At 51.2% G+C, this 20942-nt stretch overlaps 1 protein-coding gene across 6 annotated transcripts in view; it reads left to right on the top strand.

The window, feature by feature from the left end:
• PITX1 (paired like homeodomain 1) overlaps window positions 1-19379 on the top strand; it is a 35623-nt gene extending 16244 nt beyond the window's left edge. For 2 of the 6 annotated variants that reach the window (XM_077326792.1, XM_077326795.1), the window contains 3 exons: window positions 6133-6282; window positions 11007-11212; window positions 17454-18112. In XM_077326792.1, the coding sequence (XP_077182907.1) occupies window positions 6133-6282; window positions 11007-11212; window positions 17454-17987 (890 nt within the window). In that variant the 3' untranslated portion in view covers window positions 17988-18112. Of the gene's footprint in view, window positions 1-1885; window positions 2819-4271; window positions 4492-4792; window positions 5111-6132; window positions 6283-11006; window positions 11213-17453 lie in introns of those variants that run through there. The other 4 variants (XM_077326794.1, XM_077326791.1, XM_077326789.1 and 1 more) reach the window with 4 other exon arrangements.
• Window positions 19380-20942: the final 1563 nt, after the last annotated feature.

The raw sequence follows: 20942 nt of genomic DNA on the forward strand, positions 1-20942 counted from the left end.
GAAATATCTTCCCTACATTCCAGGATTCTTCTTTCTCTTCAGTCTCTTAGAGCCCTTCGCTTAGAGCTCTTTCAGCCCCACCGATCTCACAGGGTGTCTGTTGTGGGGCAAGGAAAGGAAAGCCACTTAGCACTCCGACCAAAGCCAATAGATAAAAGGGTATAAAAGGGAGGTAACTGTAGCCCAGGGGTAGTCAACCTGTGGTCCTCCATATGTCCATGGACTACTGGAGAACCACAGTTTGGCCACCCTGGAAGGCATACCCCTTGAATAACACTTGTTGGTCTTTGAGGTGCCAGTGGACTCAAATCTTGCTTCATCTGGTGTTTGTAATCCCCCCCCCCCCAGTCTCCTCTGAACTGACACCTTCCTCTCAAAGAACCTTGGAAGCCAACTGATAGGAAAGCATAACAGACCGAGAAGGGGTGGGGACTTACCAAAGGTGTCCAGATGGAAATACATGGCTCTGGAAGATTAATCATTGTGAAGACTTGTTTGTTTCTGGCTCTGGTAAGAATAGTTTTCATCAAGTGGAGGTGTGGTTAGTACAACTGATACAGGCACCAGTATCAGATGATTCCCCCCCCCCTTTTCCTGGATTTTTAATTTGTTTCCTAGAGGGGCTGAGGGCAGGGAGAGCCTTTCTCACCTCTGCTGACCCACCCATACTCCCCAAACACAACTGTTGTGTTCCCCTTCTGCCACAGTCCTGTTGAAGTCACAAACTCCCACCACCCCACAGCCACAGTGTCATGGATCCCTGAAGAGGAGGTCCCTGGCCAATCGCTCCTTTTGGAAAGTCTACAGGAGATCGAGATGGGGTGGGCGTCTACCCAGCAGGACCTCCTCCATCAAAATCGGTGTGATTACTCCATGGGAGTTGCCTATGTTTAGTGAAGAGCTGGGTTGTAGCCACATTCCTGTTTTTTGTTGTTAATCATGCCTTGTACAATTCACACACAACCTAATTAACAACCCAGTCAAGCAATAATATCTAGATTTAGATCAATTGGGCATCTTGCGACGGCTCGGAAGAATCAAATGGTGGAGGGACTTGCAGGTGAACTTTTGGGCTGAAAAATACAGAAGACTGAAATTACAGGAGCTCTGGAAGAGTCCTCCAATTTGTGATACGTGGCTTTTGGATTCTAGATGTGGAATTCCGAATTCTGTAAGAATGCCACTGCCATCGTCTCTTTCAAAACTTTCGAATAGGGTAGACGATGTTCTCCCTTCCAATAATGAAAAGGGAGAGAAACTCTTTCCCAGGGCACCTTTAAGACCAACAGCATTTTATTTGTGGTATAAGCTTTCTTGTGCAAGCACACTGCTTCAGATCCACAGGACAGGCCATTTATGCACTTGGAACTTCACTGCCCCAGCTCCCGTGCCAAAGCACAAATCGGGGCAGATGAGGTGCAGGGGGGCAAATGCTCCCCCGTGTGGGTGCAGGAAGAGGTGGGGCAACCTGCCATGACTAATACCCCACGAAAAAAAGGACGGTTCAAAATTAATGTGACAGAAAACAGAACCTATCCTGGGCTATACAAAACAATTTCACAATGAATATAAATAAACGTTTATATAAATAAACGTTTATATAGTCAAAAGAGGAAGAGTCTTTTGACTAGACCTCCCCGAACTTGGGAGCCAAAGGCCACATATATGATTTAATTTCTGAGAGGAAAACTTGATCCTTTTGAAGGACTCCATTAACAATACAATAGTTGAAAAACAACCACTGAGGAAAAACCAATTGAAAACGGTTCAATCTAGAGGCCGTTCTGGTTGTTCTAATATATATATATATATATATATATATATATATATAAAAGAAGAGATAAGAAACGTTTATTTATATTCATTGTGAAATTGTTTTGTATAGCCCAGGATAGGTTCTGTTTTCTGTTACATGACTAATACCCCAGCCTGCAGCCTGGCATGAAACCTCCAGTGCATAAACGGTCTTAGCTGCCGAGCTAAAACATGGAAGGGGCTGTATTCCAGTAGCTGAGAATCTGTTTGGCATGCAGAAGGTCCCAGGTTCAGTCTCCTGGATCTTCAGTTAAAAGGTCTTGGTGACCTGGAAGACCTCTTGCCTGGTACCTTGAAGAGCCGCTGCCAGCCTGAATAGATGATCCTGACTTTGATGGACCGAGGCTCTGATTCAGTATAAGGCAGTTTCATGTGTTCAACATCATGCACTGAATCAGCAGCCACCACACTTGACTGGGAATCTGACAGGAGCCCTATGCAGAAGTTTCAGTGGCGGCACATGCAAGGCCTGTGCTTCTTGATATGAGCGTTGAGTGATTCTTGTGACATTCTTCATCAGTGATTTAAACTCTACATTCATCTAGGTTCGGAGGCCTAATTTCATTTTCAAGTGGAGGCGCCGTTACTGACAAATGAATGTATATCCTGTTCATTGTAACTTAGTAATTTATGCTAATGATCCAGGGCCAAGGTGTTCCAATGGGAAGATCAAGGGTGCTTGGGGGGTGACTAAGAAGATCTTTGCAGGATCACATTTGCATTGGACATGATTCCTAGGACTTGGCAACTCGTGACAAAAATCAGGTCTGGATATGGAACCTTGCTCTCATCCAGAGCTGGTAATTCCTGTTGTCTGCTCTGGCCTCCAACCCGTCTCAGCCCCTGGAAAACAAAAGAGGTGTGCTCTGGACTTTGAGGGCCACATCTCGGCTCTCTTCTGAAGAATGGGCAACATTAAGAAAGGCTCAGAGCCAAAGACAAGAGCCAGGCTGACTTGGAGAAATGGTGCCTTCAACCCAAGCGAGTTGCTGCTTCGTTTGTAGTGAGTAGTAGGAACGATATAAAACACGGGGGGGAGGGAGCCTTTCCCCTGTGTCCTCGGGATCCATCATGTGCCCTACAAATCTTGCAGCACTTTTGTAGGGTCCGCTTAACTCACCCTCTCTCCGCGGTGGGCTGGGAGAGAAACTGGCTAATAGCTTCAGCCTGGGTCGCCGTGTTGGTCTGAAGCCCCTTGAAGACCGACCAGGTTTTAGTCATGGCAGAAGCATTCGTGAGAATGTGCAGCAAAGCTTGTATACCCAGAAGTCTTTAAGGGGCCACGGGACTGGAGCCTCTTTTGGCCAGCAGTGGTATGCTGAATGAGAGGCCCTTGCATTCTTGGACGTGAGTCCCGTTAAGCAGGATTCTGGGCGGACCTGCTCAGCGTGGCTGGCTCGATCTCTTGCTGAGAATTCTTCCCTGGGCGATCCCCGCTGAAGCTGAGCTCCTAGCCACCGATACCCCCAGCCTACTTTTCAACCCGGCCGCAACAGCCCTCTCGTCGGACCTAACCCACATCGGTTTAGATCTCCCGGCTGGTTTGGTTTATGCATTTTTTCCCGGTACCGATGAAACAGTGTCGAGGCCGCTGGCAAATAGAACGAGTTCGTTGCCTTTCCTACTGAGCCGCGGCTACTGAAACGACTCGGCTTGTTTTTGTGGCGATTTGCATTGTCCTCTCGAGCCTTTCTTCTTTAAAAATCCAAACTAGACCTTTCGATCCTAGAGTCCATTCCATCCCGACCATACCACTTCTAATGCCAAATGAGATCATCCACACTTTTTAAAACGATTGTTATGATGCCGATCGAAGGACACAAACTGCCAATAGACGTCGGTGCTGGCCCAAATTGGGGGCGGCGGGGGTGGGGGGAGACCACATTACCCGCGAGAGGGGCCGGGGCCTGCGCCAAGCTCTCGGGGTTATTCATCTAGTCACGCGAAGGGACTATAAACCCCGCGTTCTACGAGGGTCCCCCGCTGGTTTACTGCCCGCTGCCGAACCCCCAGAAATGTCAGCGTCGTGTCTTGAGGATATCCCAGCGAGGCGGCGAGCAAACGGCAGGCCCCGTCCGAAGAGGCCCCGGGGAGACGCATTTCACCGGGAGCCCAAAGGGGCGGAGGGAGCGACTCGAAGTGGGGCCGCGAGAGAGCCTACGGCCTTCTCCCGCTGACGTCGCTTGGAAAGGCTGACCCGAGGGGCCAAAGGGCTTTCCGCCTGTCCATGGCAGCGCAGGGGCGGGCGGGCGGCTGGGTGCTCCCGCCGTAGGTCTAGAAACAAGTTGTTGGGCAGTCGCCGGGATCTCTCTCTCTCACACACGCACACACACACCCTCGGAGGGCAAGAGAGCCCTGTTCGTCCAAAGGTGGTGAGATGGGTCGCCTGGAATGAAAGGGGGGAGGGGTCAAGCCCTGGCAGGAAGGGTGTGGAGTGAGCGCCTTGGGGGTCGTGGGGACCCTCCTGCAGGATGGGAGGGGCAGGCCAAAGGCGTGGCTGCAGGCCAAAGGCGGCCTCAAGGGGCGGCGGCGGAGTGTCGCTTGCGCGGGGCCTCCGGAAGGCGTTTCCTAGGAGGAACTCGTCTAGAGTCGCGGGGGCCAGCGCCCTGCGGACGCCGAGGAAGGGGCTGTGGACCCTGGTTGGCATCTGGGGTGAAAGGAGCAAGATAGGAAAAGGTCGGTTTAGGCTTCCCCAACAACGGTTGGAGTTTTAAAAGAGCTGCTAGGACGTTGCTGGGATTTAAAATGGGCTTCCTCAAGCGTCCATGTTGCGATTCACCTCCTCAGACGCTCTGAAGAACTTGGTAGCAGGGAGATGGGGGGGGGGTGGCCTGGGGTGATCCTCCTGTCACTGGCCCGAAGGTTTCACAAAAAGGCAAGCCAAAGAGATCATCTCTCCTAAAAGCACATTTTCATTTCCCTGGTCTCTCCCCCCACTCCCAAATTGAAGGCCGGTGAACAGAAAGCTAACCAAGCAAGAATTTCCCGAAACTCAGGGTTCTGGTGCCGCCATAAAACCAGGGCAGGAGAGCAGATCTTGAGAGGGGTTGGAGGTTGTTTTGGTGCTGTGCTTGGTTTTCCAGCTCCAAAAAAGGGAGCCACAATTAGAGTTGAATTCATTGTTTCTGCCCTTGCCAGGGAAGCCTCTCGGGTCCCTAGTACTAGATTTCTGGATGTGGCTTTGACACACCCAGGCCGTCTCTTCGGACGCGCCCATGATGGGTGGTGGCGGAAGCCCCGCGAAGTCCGAGGGGGAGAGCCAGAGATCTCTCGCAGGCCGGCCCGCCCCGCGGAGGTGAGTCCCCAGTCTGCAGCGGGCCAGGTGAAGAGCCTGGGATGGCAGCCATAGCGCCTTGGAGCATGCGCGCTTGGGCCGCCAAACAAGAGGCTCAATATTCTGCCATGCAAATGACCGTAGCAGGGGGGGGGGAGTGTCGGGAGGGGGCGAGGGCTGCGGAAAGGGCGCCTGCGTGAGAAGGAATTCTCGGGAGCGCCTCTCCCCCTCCCCCCTGCTCTCGGGCCCGGTTGGGGACTGCCGAGGGCCGCGTGCGGAGGGGCGAGCCAGCCCCTGCCGGTGATGTCAGCGCTCGAAGGTCCCCTTTGCGGCGGCTGGGCCCGGACGACCCCCGCGGGCCGCAAGGGAAGGGAGGCCGGGCGGCCGGCAGTGATGGGGCGAGGAGCGCCAGCTGATTGGCTGAGCGCTCCTCCGGGGAGCCCAGCCACCTTCCAGCCGGCGGCATTCTTTAAAGCGACGCGAGCGGGGCCGGCCGGGCAAAGGCTCTGGGGGGAGCGGCTCCGGCGCTGGCCCGCGAGACATGCGGCTGCAAGGCAGCCCCACGGGCGACTGCCGCCCCTGCTGCGGGGCCTCTGCGGGCAGCCCCAGGAGGCCGGGAGAGCCCCGGACGGCGGCGCTCGCCCTCGCCTAGCAGGGAGGCCCGGGCGGGCCGGAGGGGAGGAGCTCCGCGGCCACTTACAGGCGCCCGGCCGAGGGCCGCTCACTCGCTCCGCTGCTGCTCCAAGCTCGCCACCTCGCGCGCCTGGCCGGGGCTGGCAAGGGCGGGCGGGCGGGCGGGCGCTCTCTCTGTGGCCACTAGAGGAGCCCCGCGGAGCTCTGGCCCGGAGCAAGAGGACTCAACCGGCGCGGAGAGATTTCCTTTTGGGCCAGGGGCACCCGGCTCTCGGTCGATCCCTGCGGAATAGGAATCCTTTTTTAGACGCCCCAACCCGCCCTCGCCCCCCAAGCTGTCAAGGCGCTCCTGCCTCCCTCACGGCCGCCGCCTGAGCCTTCTTCTCTCCTTGCTATGGATTCCTTTAAAGGTGGGATGAATCTGGAGAGGCTCCCGGACAGCTTAAGACCTCCCCAGGCCTCCCACGACATGGCTTCCAGCTTCCATTTGCAACGCTCTTCCGAGGCCAGAGAGCCCACGGAGAATTCGGCCAGCGAGTCGTCCGACACCGAAGTCCCAGGTAAGACGGGGTGGCTCGTAGGGCCGCTGGCGGGGCTGCTCTTCCGGCGGGCAAAGAGTTTGGGACAGGAAGGGGGGGCATTCGGTTTCTCCCAGGAAAAGGATCAGGGGGAGACCGCTGTGCCTGGCGTTCGGCCCTAAATCGGACAGCCCACTGGTATCGGTTGCTACCCCAAAAGCTGGATTCCTCTTCCTTCCTTTTTTGAATCTCTTTTCTTGTAGCTACGAATGTCCCTGAAAGTTTCCAGCCGGGCTGCGGTTTTGCCCGAATGTTTCTGCAATCATGTCAGCTCTGCCTGCCTTTATTTTCCAGTTTGGACAGTGCAAAAAAGATCTTGCTGTCAAAGACGAGGGGAAATATCCAGCAGAAGAGCGGGAGGGCGAGGCGCTCATTCCAGACAGGGGGGACGAAACCAGCTTATCCCATCGGCTGCAGGTTACCCAGCCCCTTGGTTTTGAGCAGAAGTCTTCGTTTTAGACTTCTTAAAAAGAAAAAGAAAAAGAGAGGACGGTTGGGGAGAAGGGGGTGCAGATCTTAAGCATGTTTACTCGAAAGGAAGTCCCACTGAGATCACTGAGCAAATGGGCACCGGTTTTGGTGACAACGTTACTGCTTTGCAGCCTCTTTAAGGGGAGAACTGAATTACTCTTGCCAAAATGCCTCTGCACTGGAGGGCTCCCCACCCATTAAAAAGTCCCTACCGCGGTCAAAATAAAAATAAAACAAAAGCTAGTTCACTAGAACTCGCCCCCCTAGAACACAGTGGAGCAGGGCTGAGTTCAAACGCGGAATGGGTAGCTCAGTGGCGGCAGCGATCCCGCGCGAGTTCAAGTCCATCACGACCAGCCTGCTCGGAAAGTGTGCTCTGGACGGTGCCTTTTGCCGCCGCAGCCCCAGCGAGCCCTCTTTCTTAGAAATGAGGCTCACAGAAACCCCGGAGAGGCAGACTTTGCACCTCCCCTGGAAAATGAATTCCTGGGAACTATGAGTAACCCTGCAACAGAGTGGAGGGTGACTTCGAAGGAGGTGTGGTTGGGCCCACTTTCCACCTCCTGTTGATTTCTATTTGAGGCCAGCAGCTTTGTCCTCTCCGGAGTGATCCCCGTGGCTTTATCGTTCGCAAAGTCTGTGAGAAACCAACCGAGAGGGGCTCGCTGCCACTTTCCCTAATAATTAGGAGCGTGCCTATGTACTGCGGCCCTGAGCAGACACAGGGGAGAGTTTTAAGCGGTGGCCACTTGCCAGAAGTCGGGGGGCGGGAGGAAGGGGTGCAGGGCTGCGATCTTCTCTGCACACTGACTTGGGAGAAAGTGACTTTTCTTCTGTGTGCCCTAAGCAGGCTTAGGATCAGGCGGGAAAAGAGACTACAGAAATGTCGGTTTTTATACTGATCAGAGCTAGCACTATTTGTAGAAAGAACACAGTCTCACAAATGTTAAAAAAAAAAAAAGCCGGCAATTTTTGGCTAACTAGAGGCGTCTGTCGGCTTGTTTGGGGCGGGGAACTGCTCCGCCAGGACGCTGCTCCCCCAAACTGCGGCTGGAAAATCCCGGACAAGAGAGGCCTAAAGGGCCCCCGCCAAGGCCTAAAGGGCCTCTCTTCTCGCGAGCGGGAAAATGTGCGAAGGCCTGTTAAGCTGGACCCGCGTGTGAGGGTCGGAAAGCCCCCCCGGAGGGCGGTTCGGGCCGGCGGCCTTTTGACTGGCAGCGGCACGACTGCTGCCACCCTGATGGATGAGGGGCCCTTCGAGATTAAGTACATATTTGGATTTCGCCCCCTCCCACACACACACACCCTCCTCTCTGTCCCCCCAATTCCTATCCAGGGAAGCCCCCCCCCCAGCTCCAGCTCCTTTTGCAAGCAGTTCAGATCAGCATCCTCCCCACGTGGAAAATGTTCCCATGCCCGCAAATGTCCTCCTCCGTCCGTCCTTTCGCCGGGGCCAACGGACTAAGGGCCTTCCGGGGCAGCCTTTCACGAGGTTTGCTTTTTCCCGGCCTGGTTGGCTTTGCGAACCGCTTACTGGGAATCGTGGCCGTCCGAAGGGCAGTCAGGTCAGCGGGGCGGGGGGGGGGGTGGCAGGGAGCCGCTGAAACACGCCCGCTGGCTTGCTGAGCTCTCAGGGGAGCGCGACTGTGACTTGGGGGGGAGGGAGAGGGGTCGGGACGGAGAGATTGTTAAGAGGCAGGATTCCCACCGCCCTTCCCAGGAAACTCTCCGGTTTCGACAGGGGACCGTCGTGTTCCTCCGTGTGGAGAGCGCCGCCCGCCCGCCCGCCCGCCCGCCTAGGTTTCACGCCAATCCCCTTATGCTTGGGAGCAAGTCTAATCCTCGCATTGAGGCGATGTGTGTCACACGCCGCTCCCAACGAGGCCGACCCCGTTTGTGTGCCCGCCCGGTCGGCGTGCCCAAGACGCTTATGGGCTGCCTGGAGTTCTGCCGTAGCCCGAGCGAAGGGCATGGAAATCCCGCTGCCTTCGTCTGGAAAGGAACATGCTTGCAACCCGAGGGCCTCCACGGGCCTGCCGGCTCAGCACTCACGGGCCCTTTTGCAAATCCCACATGGAAAAGGAGATGTGCATGGTCGAGACATCCACGGGACTCTGCATTTGTTCTGGTGCTTCAGGCCAACACGGCTACCCACTTCAGTCCCTCCAAAGACAGGCTTCAGCAAATAACATTTGGGGTTCTTATTTAAAAAAGAAGAAGAAGAAGAAGAAGAAGAAGAAGAAGAAGAAGAAGAAGAAGAAGGTCTAGCATTCTGAAAAGGTTCCCGCTCCCTTTCCCTTCTCAATCCATTCCCCAATAATACAACTCATTTAACTAGGGCTATGCAAAAGAGGTCGCTTGTAAAGTACTGAGGAGGGGCTGCAGTTCTCCATCAGCACATAGCTGCTATTTGAATGTAGATTCACACGAGAATGTTGTCAGGACACACACCGCATCTAAACACGGGAGAGTGCCCTTCCCAGTTTCTCCCCAAAGTGTTTCGGGAATGGCAATTTAGAACCGGAGCGCAAGGCCCGGTCCTAAGAGGGGGGGGGGGGTCCTGCAGTAATGCATGGCTCTCTTGCAGATCCCTGGGCTGCCACCACGAGTTCCATGGACTAAGCCCTGCTCACTCTCCTGCTGGCATTAAAGCAGTTAGAGCGAAGCGCTGGGATGTAACAGGGCTGACCTTAAAGCCAAACTTTCCGGCCACAATTCTGTGTGCACTGATTTGAGAGCAAGCCCCGCTGAGTTTCGAGTCAAAGAACGGTGCGATTTGAATAAACGGCGGGATAGGGAAAGATCGAGTCGAAATATCTCCTTTCTGCATTATCCTGTTTGCAACTTCACTAAAATTGAATTCGCCAGCGTGTCTGGCTGTCTTTCGAAGGGGCTTGTGGTTCTGTAAGTGGCCGTTTCCCCCCACCCCCTTCCTTCCCTTTCTTAATCTTGATTCAGAAAATTATTAATTTTTCTGTTGTCCACCTAACCCCGCAGTCCTATACAAATGCAGTTTGTGCAGTGAACGATCTTCAAACTCCTGCGAGGAAGCCATACTCTCTCACTTCGACGGGGGTTTAATCGGGTTTCAGTCAACCAGAATCCGGCCGGATCCCACGCCTGCTCGCTCGGAGGCCAGCCCCACAGACCCCGAGAGAATGAGCCACTCAGACCCCCCCCCTCCACTCCCATCCGAGTCTATTCAGCGGGGCTCTTTCGCCCAGCGAAGTGTGTCTCGACTGGCACCGCGGGCGAAGCGTCTCTTTCCCTCCTTCTGAAACCAATGCGGTTCCGAGGCTCCCTAAAACGGTGGGCATCTTACCCTGCATTTTCCCGTCATTGCCTTCAGATGGTTTCGGAGAGACACCAGGACCTTCGAGTAAAACGAGCATGCCTTGTACAAGCAAGTGCAAACTGGGCATAAGCACAAGAGTAGACCTTCTTATCTTTGGAGTATATCAAAATACACAGATTCGGAAACTGAAAGCTCATAGAATCCTATCGATATGCTATTTGAAAAGTTGGGTGTTAAGATTTTTTTATTTAAAAAACCTTTATTTAAAGTTTACTTTTAAAAAAATTACGTTTCAGTCTATTAAAATGACTAACAGCCCAATAAGCAGCAATTTTAAAGAATAAAATCATATTTCTTCTTTATTTCAGTTTTATGAAAATCTAATCCCCCCCCCCAAGTATTCCCCTCCCCATTCTTCTATCTGCTGTTTTACCTTCTTGGTCTGCTCAAAATCAGCACCAAGAACCCTAGCGGTGAATTTCTCCTTTGTTTTCAGAATTACTTGAAAACGAAGGACAGCGAGGAGCTGAAAAGACCTAAAAATAGTTCTTTCCACTTTGGCAGTTTGGCAGCCTCTGCTCCGGGGTTGGCTGGCTCCCGTGGCTCTAATGAAACACCCACAGACTCGGGCTGCCTTTTTGAAAGAGTCTCTGGAGGCAATTGCAGAGCGCCAAGCGCCTCCGGAGGCGACTAGCACAGGGAGAGTCGCCCCTGGAGTGGCCCGTGGTTGGAGCGGCCTCGGTCGCGCCGGGTTTCATCCCGGGGGCAGGATCGGGGGAAGCATTTCGACTTTTCTCCAGTTTGGGGTTGTTTCTCTGTGTGTGTGTGTGTGTGTGTGTGTGTGTGTGTGTGTGTGTGTGTGTGTGTGTGGCGCGGGTTTCTTTCTTTCTTTCTTTTCTTTCTTTCTCCCTCTCGGCATCCGTGACACTTTGTTTTCCAGAAAAGGAGCGGAGCGGCGTGCAGAAAAGCGACGATGGGAACGTAGACGACCCTGCAAAGAAGAAAAAGCAGAGGCGGCAAAGGACTCATTTTACCAGCCAGCAGCTGCAAGAGCTGGAGGCCACTTTCCAGAGGAACCGCTACCCGGACATGAGCATGAGGGAGGAGATCGCGGTGTGGACCAACCTCACGGAGCCCCGAGTCAGGGTGAGCCCCTCGCCGCCGCCGCTCGCATCTCTGAGGAGGCCTGTGTCAATCCGGCCACTTCCCCAACCCCAGTCCCCCACCCCACCGCGAGGAACCCGCCAGGAAAGTCTAGTCGGTTGCAAACTCCCCTGGGCCAGGCCGCTGCCTTAGACCAGACGCCCGGGTAGCCCTGAGCAGAAACGGCCTTACTCGGGAGTAAGTCTCGTTGATGACTCCCAAGAAGCACAACTGCGGAAGAGTTCAGGCCTGTAAGAGCGTGCAGGGCGGCAACAGTAAACTACAACCCCCCCCTCCCCCACCCTTTTAAAAACCTAACAAAACAGGAGACAGGGAGGAAATGGGGGGGGTCTATTTGAAAAGGGCCTGTTTGCTGGAAAGGAAGGAGGGAAAAGAGAGGAAATCCAGGACGGAGAAACACGTGCAGGGGGTGGGGGTGGGGTGGAAGGCGTCTTTTAAGAGGACTTGTTGCCGGGATCCGTCTTTCGCCGCTTTGCTGGGCTTTACGGTGAAGATCCGCGGAGAGGAGAGCCAAGAGGCGCCAATAGGTGATGTACCCGAGGAGGCCACACGGCTTCGCGGCAGCCTGGGCGAGGTCTCAGCGTGGCAGGCAGCAAAGAAGCAGCTGACTCCGGGGATGGGGACAGCCTAGGCAGTCCGATGCACGCTCCCCGCTTGACTCCTTCGAGGCAGGCCAGGGAAGCTCAGCCGAGCCTTCATTCCAGTAACCACAGTGAGTTATAAATCCAACCATCAATAAGTCCAACCAACAATAACAACGCCACTTATGCACGTCTACTCGGAAGTAAATTTGCCTGAAAATGCTTGAAGAAGCCTGCAGCCCGTTTCTGCACTCCCGTGTAGATTTCCTTGCAGACCCCGTGGAGGAGTAATGTAATAGTAATAATAATTTACTCCCAAGGAAACGTAGCTAAACTGCATGGGAAACCGTGCGAGAAAGCGGGTATAGGACTTGGACATTGGAGGCGTACTTCTGAGCAAACGTCCTTGGGGAGAGCGGAGTTCTATGTATTAACTGGCCTTCCTGTGAGGTGCAGCTGGATCGGGGCCCGCTAGGTGTTCTCCCGGGAAAGCGAGTCAAATTTGTAGAAATGTGTTGGGGATGAAGTCTTGAGCGGTCACTCGATGTAGGGCGCTTCTTAAGGGCGCGGACAGCTCCTCCTGGCGCAGAGGCGGCTCTCAGAAGCTACAGAAGTTGCCCCCAAAACTTTTGGGGACGGAACTTGCAGGGCGATCCGCTAAGAGAAGAGATGTGGGGCTCTTCCCGAATTAATTACATTCAACCCCAACCTAATCCCTGTACGGGGAGGGGGGGGAGATCTTCAGTTGGGTCGCCTGCCAGTGTCCCATTCTGTGGCCTGGGGAAAAAAACAGGGGACTTGGCCAGGAGAGCCTTCCTGGATTAATTAAATGAAGCCATTTAATACCAAGCAGGAAATCTATTTTCTCTTTGGGCAATTCTTGGGGGAGAAAGGGACCACAGGCATTTGGGTAAACACCCTTCGTGAATGCGCTCTTTTTCATGGGGTCAAGGGGGGGGTCTTTTCTCTTTTCTTTTAAGAACAGTATAATTTTACCAGCAGGCCTGGAACTCCTGGGGCTCCCACTCCTATCTGGGAAAGTGGGGGGTTTGGGGGAAGTGATCCTCGCAAGTTTGCAGGTTGGTGGAGAAGAAGGTTGCTATATGGAAATCAAATAGCGCCGCGATTGTGGGGGGGAAAAATCAGAGGAGAATGGAATTTGGGGTCCCATTTCATCATTTCCCCTACAGAAAGTTTATGGGTTGTTGGGTATATGGGAGGATCAAGCCCCACGTTCACAGCGTAGTTTCCGTAAACTGCGCCTGCACTTCATGATAGTAATGGACGGGAGGTAGATGCGGTAGTTTATTCAAAAGTTTGGGAGTCAATTGCATTTAAGGTTTTTGCAAAATATGTTCCAGTTTCGAAATCACGAAAGCTTTGCAGTTGTGCAAGGAAGCTGCAAGAACCCAAATGCATGGACACGATCCAAATCCCGTCTCTTTACGTCGAACACGTTAAGCACCTACTTAATTTTCTTCGGCAGTCCATGGGGATCGTGTCTTTTGCATGGGAGGAGGTCCCAGGAAATGGGGCTTCTTCCACGGGATGTGCTTTTTTCCCGCTCAGATCGCTGACCCGCTTATGTGCTGTGTCCGTAATTCACATACACAGTTCCCAAGGGAGAAAAGCGCAGAAAATATTCATGAAATAGCTGGATAGTTTTAGATCGATTTCATTTCGTGCCATCTAGTATTTATTCTTTCTTCCTTTCTTTTACCCCGTCATTCTCCGAAATGATATATAGCTTTAGTCCTGCTGGTAACCGACAGGCCCCCAAATATTAATTTAATTTCTCTAGGGGCACAGGGCTGGGATTTGGGTTTGCACCATCAGTATTCAGAAAGTGTTTTGGGTTTAAATAGCCAGTCCGACCTCCGTCCCCTTCCACCAACAGATCATTGAGGTGAAAACAGACTGGGTTCCAGGTCAAGCTGTAGGTCTCCTGGCCTGCCTGCAAACCGAGGGGGGGGGGTTGGGCTCCCAGATCAACAAGCTCAGACTTGCGGAGTTGCCGTTTTGCCCTTGGTGTGTTTTCTCAGGGTGCCAGAATGGAAATAAATAAATGTAAAAACACTCCAAATCCCAAACCCTCAGGGGCGCCAATGTAAAAAAAATGCTCATTGAATGCAAGGTCTCTGGCTTAGGGCCTCCTGAAGCCTCTTAAAGGTCCCTAACAAACGCTCACCCCCCCCCCCCCCCCAAGAGGCTGGACCATTTAGGATCCTAGCCTTAACAGGCTCTCGGATTGGACTGCTGGAGATGAGTGACTCACAGTGTTTTTCAAATAAGGTAGAAGAATAAGGTGTGTGTGTGGGGTGCTTTTCGTGGCTTTTTTTTCGTGGCTGCTTTTCGTGGCTGTCACCAACAGCAGTCTCAGAAAAGTTTTTGGGAAAGAATGCGTGGAATTATTGTGCAAAGCGTGTTACCGCCACAATACTATGCACGTTTATTGGGGAGTCACCCTTGCTGAAATTAGTCAGGCTTTCTTCCGATTAAACGCAGATAGCTTCCCAGCTGCATGCTTCATTTTCATAGCGTAGCATTAAACCTAATGTTGATCCTGAGCCAAACGAATTAAGGATTTTAAGCCCAACTGATGTCAAAGAGGGAGATTTACAGAGCTTATTCCATGGGACTTACTCCCAAATAACCGTGCACAGAAATGCAACTCTCAACATTGTCTCATCATATTTAAAAAAAAAAATCTAAACTAGTTCAGGTGATCTCCCAAAATTTCATGGGGAACAAGCTTTTCCAGGAAGGGCTTGAATTGAGTACTAATTCCACAAAATAAAACATAAATCCAGTGGCACTTAAAAGATTAACAAATTTTATTCCAGCATAAACTTCCTTCAGCCCGAACTTCTGAAAGCACCTGATGAAGTGATTCCTGATGAACAAACTTTTAAATGGAAATAAATTTTGTTAGTCTTTTAAGTGCCACTGCTGTGGGAATAGGCAGACTTCCATGCAAATTTCGATGTGGTCCAACAATAAAAATCGGGTGTGAATTGGAGCATTGGTGGCAGAATTCCCCATATCCCCCAGGATTCCCCCCCCCAATATTGCATTCCTCCTTATCCTCAGCTTCTTGTAGACATTTTGTGATGCTGCATTTTGCAATCCTGCCATAATTTTGCTTGGAGGAGCTTTCTTTAAAATGTCTAGAAACCATCATTAAAAGCTATTACCCTCATTTTCAGGAAATTCCTGTCTGGAAGCAGCTTCTGAGAACTGAATTACAGGTTTTGAGCATGTTGCCTTTCTTCGTTTCCTCTTTAACTTTCCTTGCCGGAATTCTTCCCCTGCCCATATTCTTCCCCTTCGAAATTCGCCCCCCCCCCCGTGTTCCCCATTTATGAACTGGTTGATGCCCTTAAAAGTCTCCAGAAAATCACAGAAAATGTGAACACGAACTCCACATACAATTTCTCCCGTTTGGGAGAGAACAAGGAGAAAAACTGCAGGGTTCCACAGAGCAAGGAAATATCTCTCTGAAATTCCACTGGATGATAGCTTGACTATCTCCTGGATGTGATTGGGCGAGGTCCAACGTAGGGAACAACCTCACATATAAACAAGGCAATGGGGAGGGGGGATCAGATGGGAGAACATTTTAAATCTGAAGTACCCCAATGATTTGGATCATATGAGTGAGGGTCCCCCTCCATGTTTCCTGAGCCCTGGATTTCAATGAAAAGGTATGGAAAAAAACTGCACCCCCTCTTAACATTAAATCCTAGGAGATGCCTTCCCCTGTCCTGCATCCAGCAACAAGGCAGTAACTGCCAATAAGTATCTCATGGCACTGGACCACTTGAGAGGGTGGCATATAAATCCAATACATAATAATAAATAATAAGTAAGACGGCAGAGACCGGATGCAAAAGGAGATGTACAATGCTTGGGTATGTCTATGTACCTTAAGCACACTCCTATTCCATTCCTCCTTTTAATGATCTATATAAGGAGAGATTTCCATTACGGAGCATCCCTATTGGGAAAGCAAAGCAGCTACAACCTCCCTCCAGGATGAGGGGAAGAAGGTCCATTTCCACAGAAAAGGAGCACAGTGCAGCAGATTCAGAGCTATCTGTGGGTGGAGGGATGCCAGGCTGACCTAGGAAGAGACTGATCGAGACCCAGGAGGACAAGATGGAAAAGGCTTACAAAATATTATTACATTTACAAATAAATACTTACCTTATTGAAAAGTACAAAGAGAACTTCTGCCTGGCTGATCTCTATATATCTGTGTAGCTGGGTGACATCTATGATGAGAGTCCTTTTCAGCAGAGCAACTTTCTCCAGAGCCTTTAAAAGACACTAGAGGTCTGCGGAAAGGGGGAGATGGGAATCTTTTAACAGTGCCTGAAGCACTTACAAAGAAACTTACAAAGAAATGCAGGATTCTTCAATGAGCACTTTCGCACACATATAATTAGCCCCTTTCAACCCACTTTCAGTGCATTTTGCAACTGGACTTTACTGTGTAAAATGGCAAAATCCACTTGCAAACCATCACTGAAGTAGATCGAAACTGCATTATTTAGCATAATATGTGCAAGCTCCCAGTAAGAAATAAAAAGGAACTCCAAATAAAGAGGACTTATCGAAGTGTTTCTGTGGGTGTTCATAGCTGACCAGAGAAAACACTGTTGAGACAGCACAGCTCTATGAGGAAAGAGCTGAGGAGGTATCATCTGCAGAGAGTTCTGATGCAAACAGATGGTCTCTAGAAACAGCACAAACTATCTGCTTGTGAAAATAGCATAACTGTAAAATGGAGCCTCCCATGCCAAATAAGGGGGGAATATCATAAACTGTCCCCCACAGTTTCCATTCCCCTTTCCTCCTATGACAAGAGATGGGATTCCCTTGCAGTTCCAAGGGCATCACCCTGGCAAGAGCACAAACTCTACTTTGATGTATTAAACTAGACACAGGCACACCCCAAAGTCTTTTCATTCAAGTCTGCCTCCAAAGCCACCAGAAAGTCTTCTTCTTAGTGCAAGACTGCCATGGCTGGCCCCCTACCAGCAAAAAATCAAAAGCCATGGGAGTCAACAGTGCTCAGTTGGTCCATTAGCAGTGTTAGTCTTAATTCTTGATCTCGTTCAATTATGCTTGCGCCTGCTTATTATTGAAACCCTATTGACTTTGGGGGGATTTTAGTCCATGAAGAGGTTATCTGTATTCTGGATCCCTGCATTAATGGAAGTCTATGTCCATTGGTTTCATTAGGTTTAGGTATACTTTGATGTGCAGGATTGGTCTAGGGACCTGTAAGAAAGTGACTTCTCTTCTGTACACCCAAAACGCTGCAGTCCGAGAGGTCCCTGAGGGCGCGATCCTAAGCCCCCCCCCCCCTTATTGTGGCCTTTAAATGGCAGATTGCAGAAGAGAGAAACGCGTGGGAAGGCTCTTTGTGAGCTTGCTTTGAGAAGCGAATGGAGCCGAAGCCGAAGCCGAAGCGCCGCCAAGAAAAGCGGCCTTGGCGCACCGGGGGAGGAGAGGGGGAGGAGAGGAGTGCCTCGGTGCCTGGGGGGTGGGAGAAGGCGCCTGCGGGCGGGCCCGGCGGGGGCCGAGGCCGGCGTCTGAGCCCGCGGGCGCGCTCTGCTCTCTCTCTGCCACTGCAGGTGTGGTTCAAGAACCGTCGTGCCAAGTGGCGGAAGCGGGAGCGCAACCAGCAGATGGACCTGTGCAAGAACGGCTACGTGCCGCAGTTCAGCGGCCTGATGCAGCCCTACGAGGACGTGTACGCCGGCTACCCGTCCAACTACTGGCACGCCAAGAGCCTGGCGCCGGCGCCGCTCTCCTCCAAGGGCTTCACCTTCTTCAACTCCATGAGCCCGCTCTCGTCGGCCCAGTCCATGTTCTCGGCGCCCAGCACGCTGCCTTCCATGAGCATGCCCTCGTCCATGGGCCACTCGGCCGTGCCGGGCGTGCCCAACGCTGGCCTCAACAACCTGAGCGGCTCGTCGCTCAACACGGCCATGTCGTCGCCCGCCTGCCCCTACGGCCCGCCCGCCTCCCCCTACAGCGTCTACCGGGACACCTGCAACTCCAGCCTGGCCAGCCTGCGCCTCAAGTCCAAGCAGCACTCGAACTTCGGCTACAGCAGCCTGCAGAGCCCCGGCGCCACCCTCAACGCCTGCCAGTACAACAGCTGACGCGCCGGCCGGGGGACCGCGGCGGCGCAGGCGCAGCTCGGGGCCTGCCGGGCGCTCCGCGGCGGGAGCGGCAGCGGCAGCGGGAGCCGGAGCAGCAGGAGGGCGGGCCCTGGGCCGGGCGGCAGGGCGCGGCCCCGCGGCCGCCAGCAGCCGGGAGAGCGGGAGGCAGGCGCGCAGATCCGCCCTGCGGAACAATGGATGAGTTGCAATTTTATTGGTTTGTTTGTTTTTTTCTCCTCTGGATGATGCGGGTTTTCTATGTGTGTTTACTTGAACTTGCACAGGACTTTCTTCTAGTAAGCGTCCACTTTATACAAGGAAATACGGTAACGGTTGGGCGGGAGCGGTGCGGGGAAAGGCGAGGAGGGGGTTGGGTGATGGAGGGGGGAGGGGGGAGGGGGGAAGAGGCCAGGCCACTTCTGGGGGACCGGGAGGAAGACAGGCGGCGTCGGAGATGAATCGTGGAACTCGGCAAGGGAAGCCAGCATCGCGCTAAGGGTCAACCACTTTAGCTACGGCTCTGTTTAGAGAGTTGCCCCCCTCCCTCCCCCGCGCTTGGCCGTCAAATCCGATGTTGCTTTCCAGTGCATGATTCTTAATGGGACTGTTCGTTTCGCTGAAAGCAACGAGGATCCAAGCATTCCGAGCACTAAGCATCTGCCAAGGTTCCTACCTCTCATACCTTTTGGTCCCTCCCAAGACTGCAGTAGCCCTCCAATCCCCCCCCCTTAAAAAAAGAAAAGAAACTTGGTCAAACACACACCTCTTCCCAAAATCTTTATCCTGATAATCAAATTATCATTCATCTTTATTTAAAGGTGTGTAGCTTTTTTAATATTTAAAAAGAACTCCCCCTAGATAATCTAGGGAGAAGATAAGAGACACACACCAAAAAAAGGACTATCCTAAAATCGAGTAGTGACCTCACCGATGGGGAAATATTTGGAAAACTGACTTGTTTTTCCTGCATTGAACAAAAAATGAATAAACCCAAGGAACCCAAACAAGAAATCTTAAAGCTGTTATGATGTAAATGTAGATAATACTTAAATGAGTTGTTTTTTGTTGGCAAATAAAAAAAAATGGAAATGATAAATATGATCTTTAAATACTAATACGCATACAAAACGCATATGAAGTTTTACTCGCAGGCATATTTGTTGCTTCTTTCTGTCGATACTTATTACCTGTAGATGACAAAGAAACATAATATAAAATGCACAAGGTACTTCTCTCCCAGTGTATTCCCACCTGTGGTAACCGTTACGCTGGATGTTTCAATAATGCTGTTGTGGAGGATGCAGTATATATATTGTTTTATAAGTTATGTTTTTGTGATTTTTTTTCAAAATTAAGAGCATGGGAATAATAATAAAAAAAACCCTCTTGAAATGTGTCTGGTCTTCCTTTCTAGCTCTGAAACCAAACAGATATTCTGGAAGGAATTTAAGAGATTAAACCCAATGCTCCCCCCCCCCCCATGTAAGTTTTACAAATGGATTGGATGATTACCAAAAATATTAAAAGGTTAAATTTGTAAATTATAAAAGAGAAAAGAGAAGTTCCTCCTTGGGAACAGGAGTGTTTTATTTATAAATATATATTTATCAGCTGTCCTGCACTAAAATTAAAATTAACAGGCTTCATTCCAGGATTATTTAGGGTTGGTGAGCACAGCTCAAATCCATGAACTTTCCAAAGGCAATTTTTAAGAGAGCTGGAAATTCTTTGAGGGATGCAGAGGCAGACCCTGTAGTCAGATGCCTTCAAGGGGTATTGCAAATTACAGTCATCTGATCCATCACAGCCATCTCTTGTCTTTTCCCTTCCTTCCCCGCCCTGTCTCTTTTGCTTACCAGCAAGCCTGAAGAGGGAGGTGGTATGGTATCATGGTAGTCCAATCTCCTGAGATCTCAGAAGCTAAGCAGGGTCAGTAAGTTAAGTCAGTAGTTGGACAGGAGACCTGCGAGGAAGACTACAGAGTAAGGCAATGGCAAACCACCTCTGTTATCACTTGCCTTGAAAACCCTCTGGGGTCACCGTAAGTCAGCTATGACTTGATTACACACACAAACCTGAACCAGGGTACCCAGGAGGACCTTGAAAGTTTACTCATTTCTTTGTGTCATTTTAGTTGGTCCAAAGGAAAGGATTGCTTTACTGTTTCTGTGGATTTCTTTTAATGGACCAACACAGCAACCTTTGTTGGAACTAGATGAAAAAAGGATTACAAGCAGGAGCTGCTACCCCTCTTTCAACCTTCCTCCCTACCTTCAGCTCTGGGAAGGTGGGGGGGAGCTGCTCTCTGGTTCTAGCCCAGTTCTGTAGCACTCCCTTGGAGTGTGCCCAGGACTTGCCAACACTGGCATGAAAATGACACTGGAATAAATGCCCGGTCAGTGGTAAGCTTTTGTTCGTTCCTGTTTAACCCATACACAAAACTGGTTTTTCCAGACACTAATAAGCTGCTGAAACCAACCTTGAAACACCCTGGTGAATAAGGAATGATGCTAAAGCATTTTGTGGCAGCTTTAAAGACCAGCAAGTGGGTAGTGGCATAAGGATTTGTGGACTGGAGCCCCCTTTCTCAAACACCTGAAGTATTATCTTCAGCTGACATGGGCATGCATGTGTTTCAGAAACTGTATTTTTCTTTTGCAAAAGGTGGGGTCAAAAATGCCATTAAATGCAAGGTTAACAAGAGGTCTGTGATATTTTGGTGCAGATTGCAAGATCAACAAGATACAATGATTCATTCCTGAAAGAAGAGTGATAAGTTAATTCAGAGCCATCAAAAACACAGTCTTGTTCCTGATATATCTTTGTAATATTATTCTTTGAATAATAAACCCATATATAGAAGTTAGCATTCCTGTTGGTTATAATATCACTAGGGCAGTAGTTTAGTTGCTGCTGCTCTGATCCTAAATACATTTGAACTGGAAATCCTGCTGA

This window comes from Paroedura picta, chromosome 3, assembly GCF_049243985.1.
Source record: "Paroedura picta isolate Pp20150507F chromosome 3, Ppicta_v3.0, whole genome shotgun sequence".
In the NCBI taxonomy this organism is placed as follows: domain Eukaryota; kingdom Metazoa; phylum Chordata; class Lepidosauria; order Squamata; family Gekkonidae; genus Paroedura; species Paroedura picta.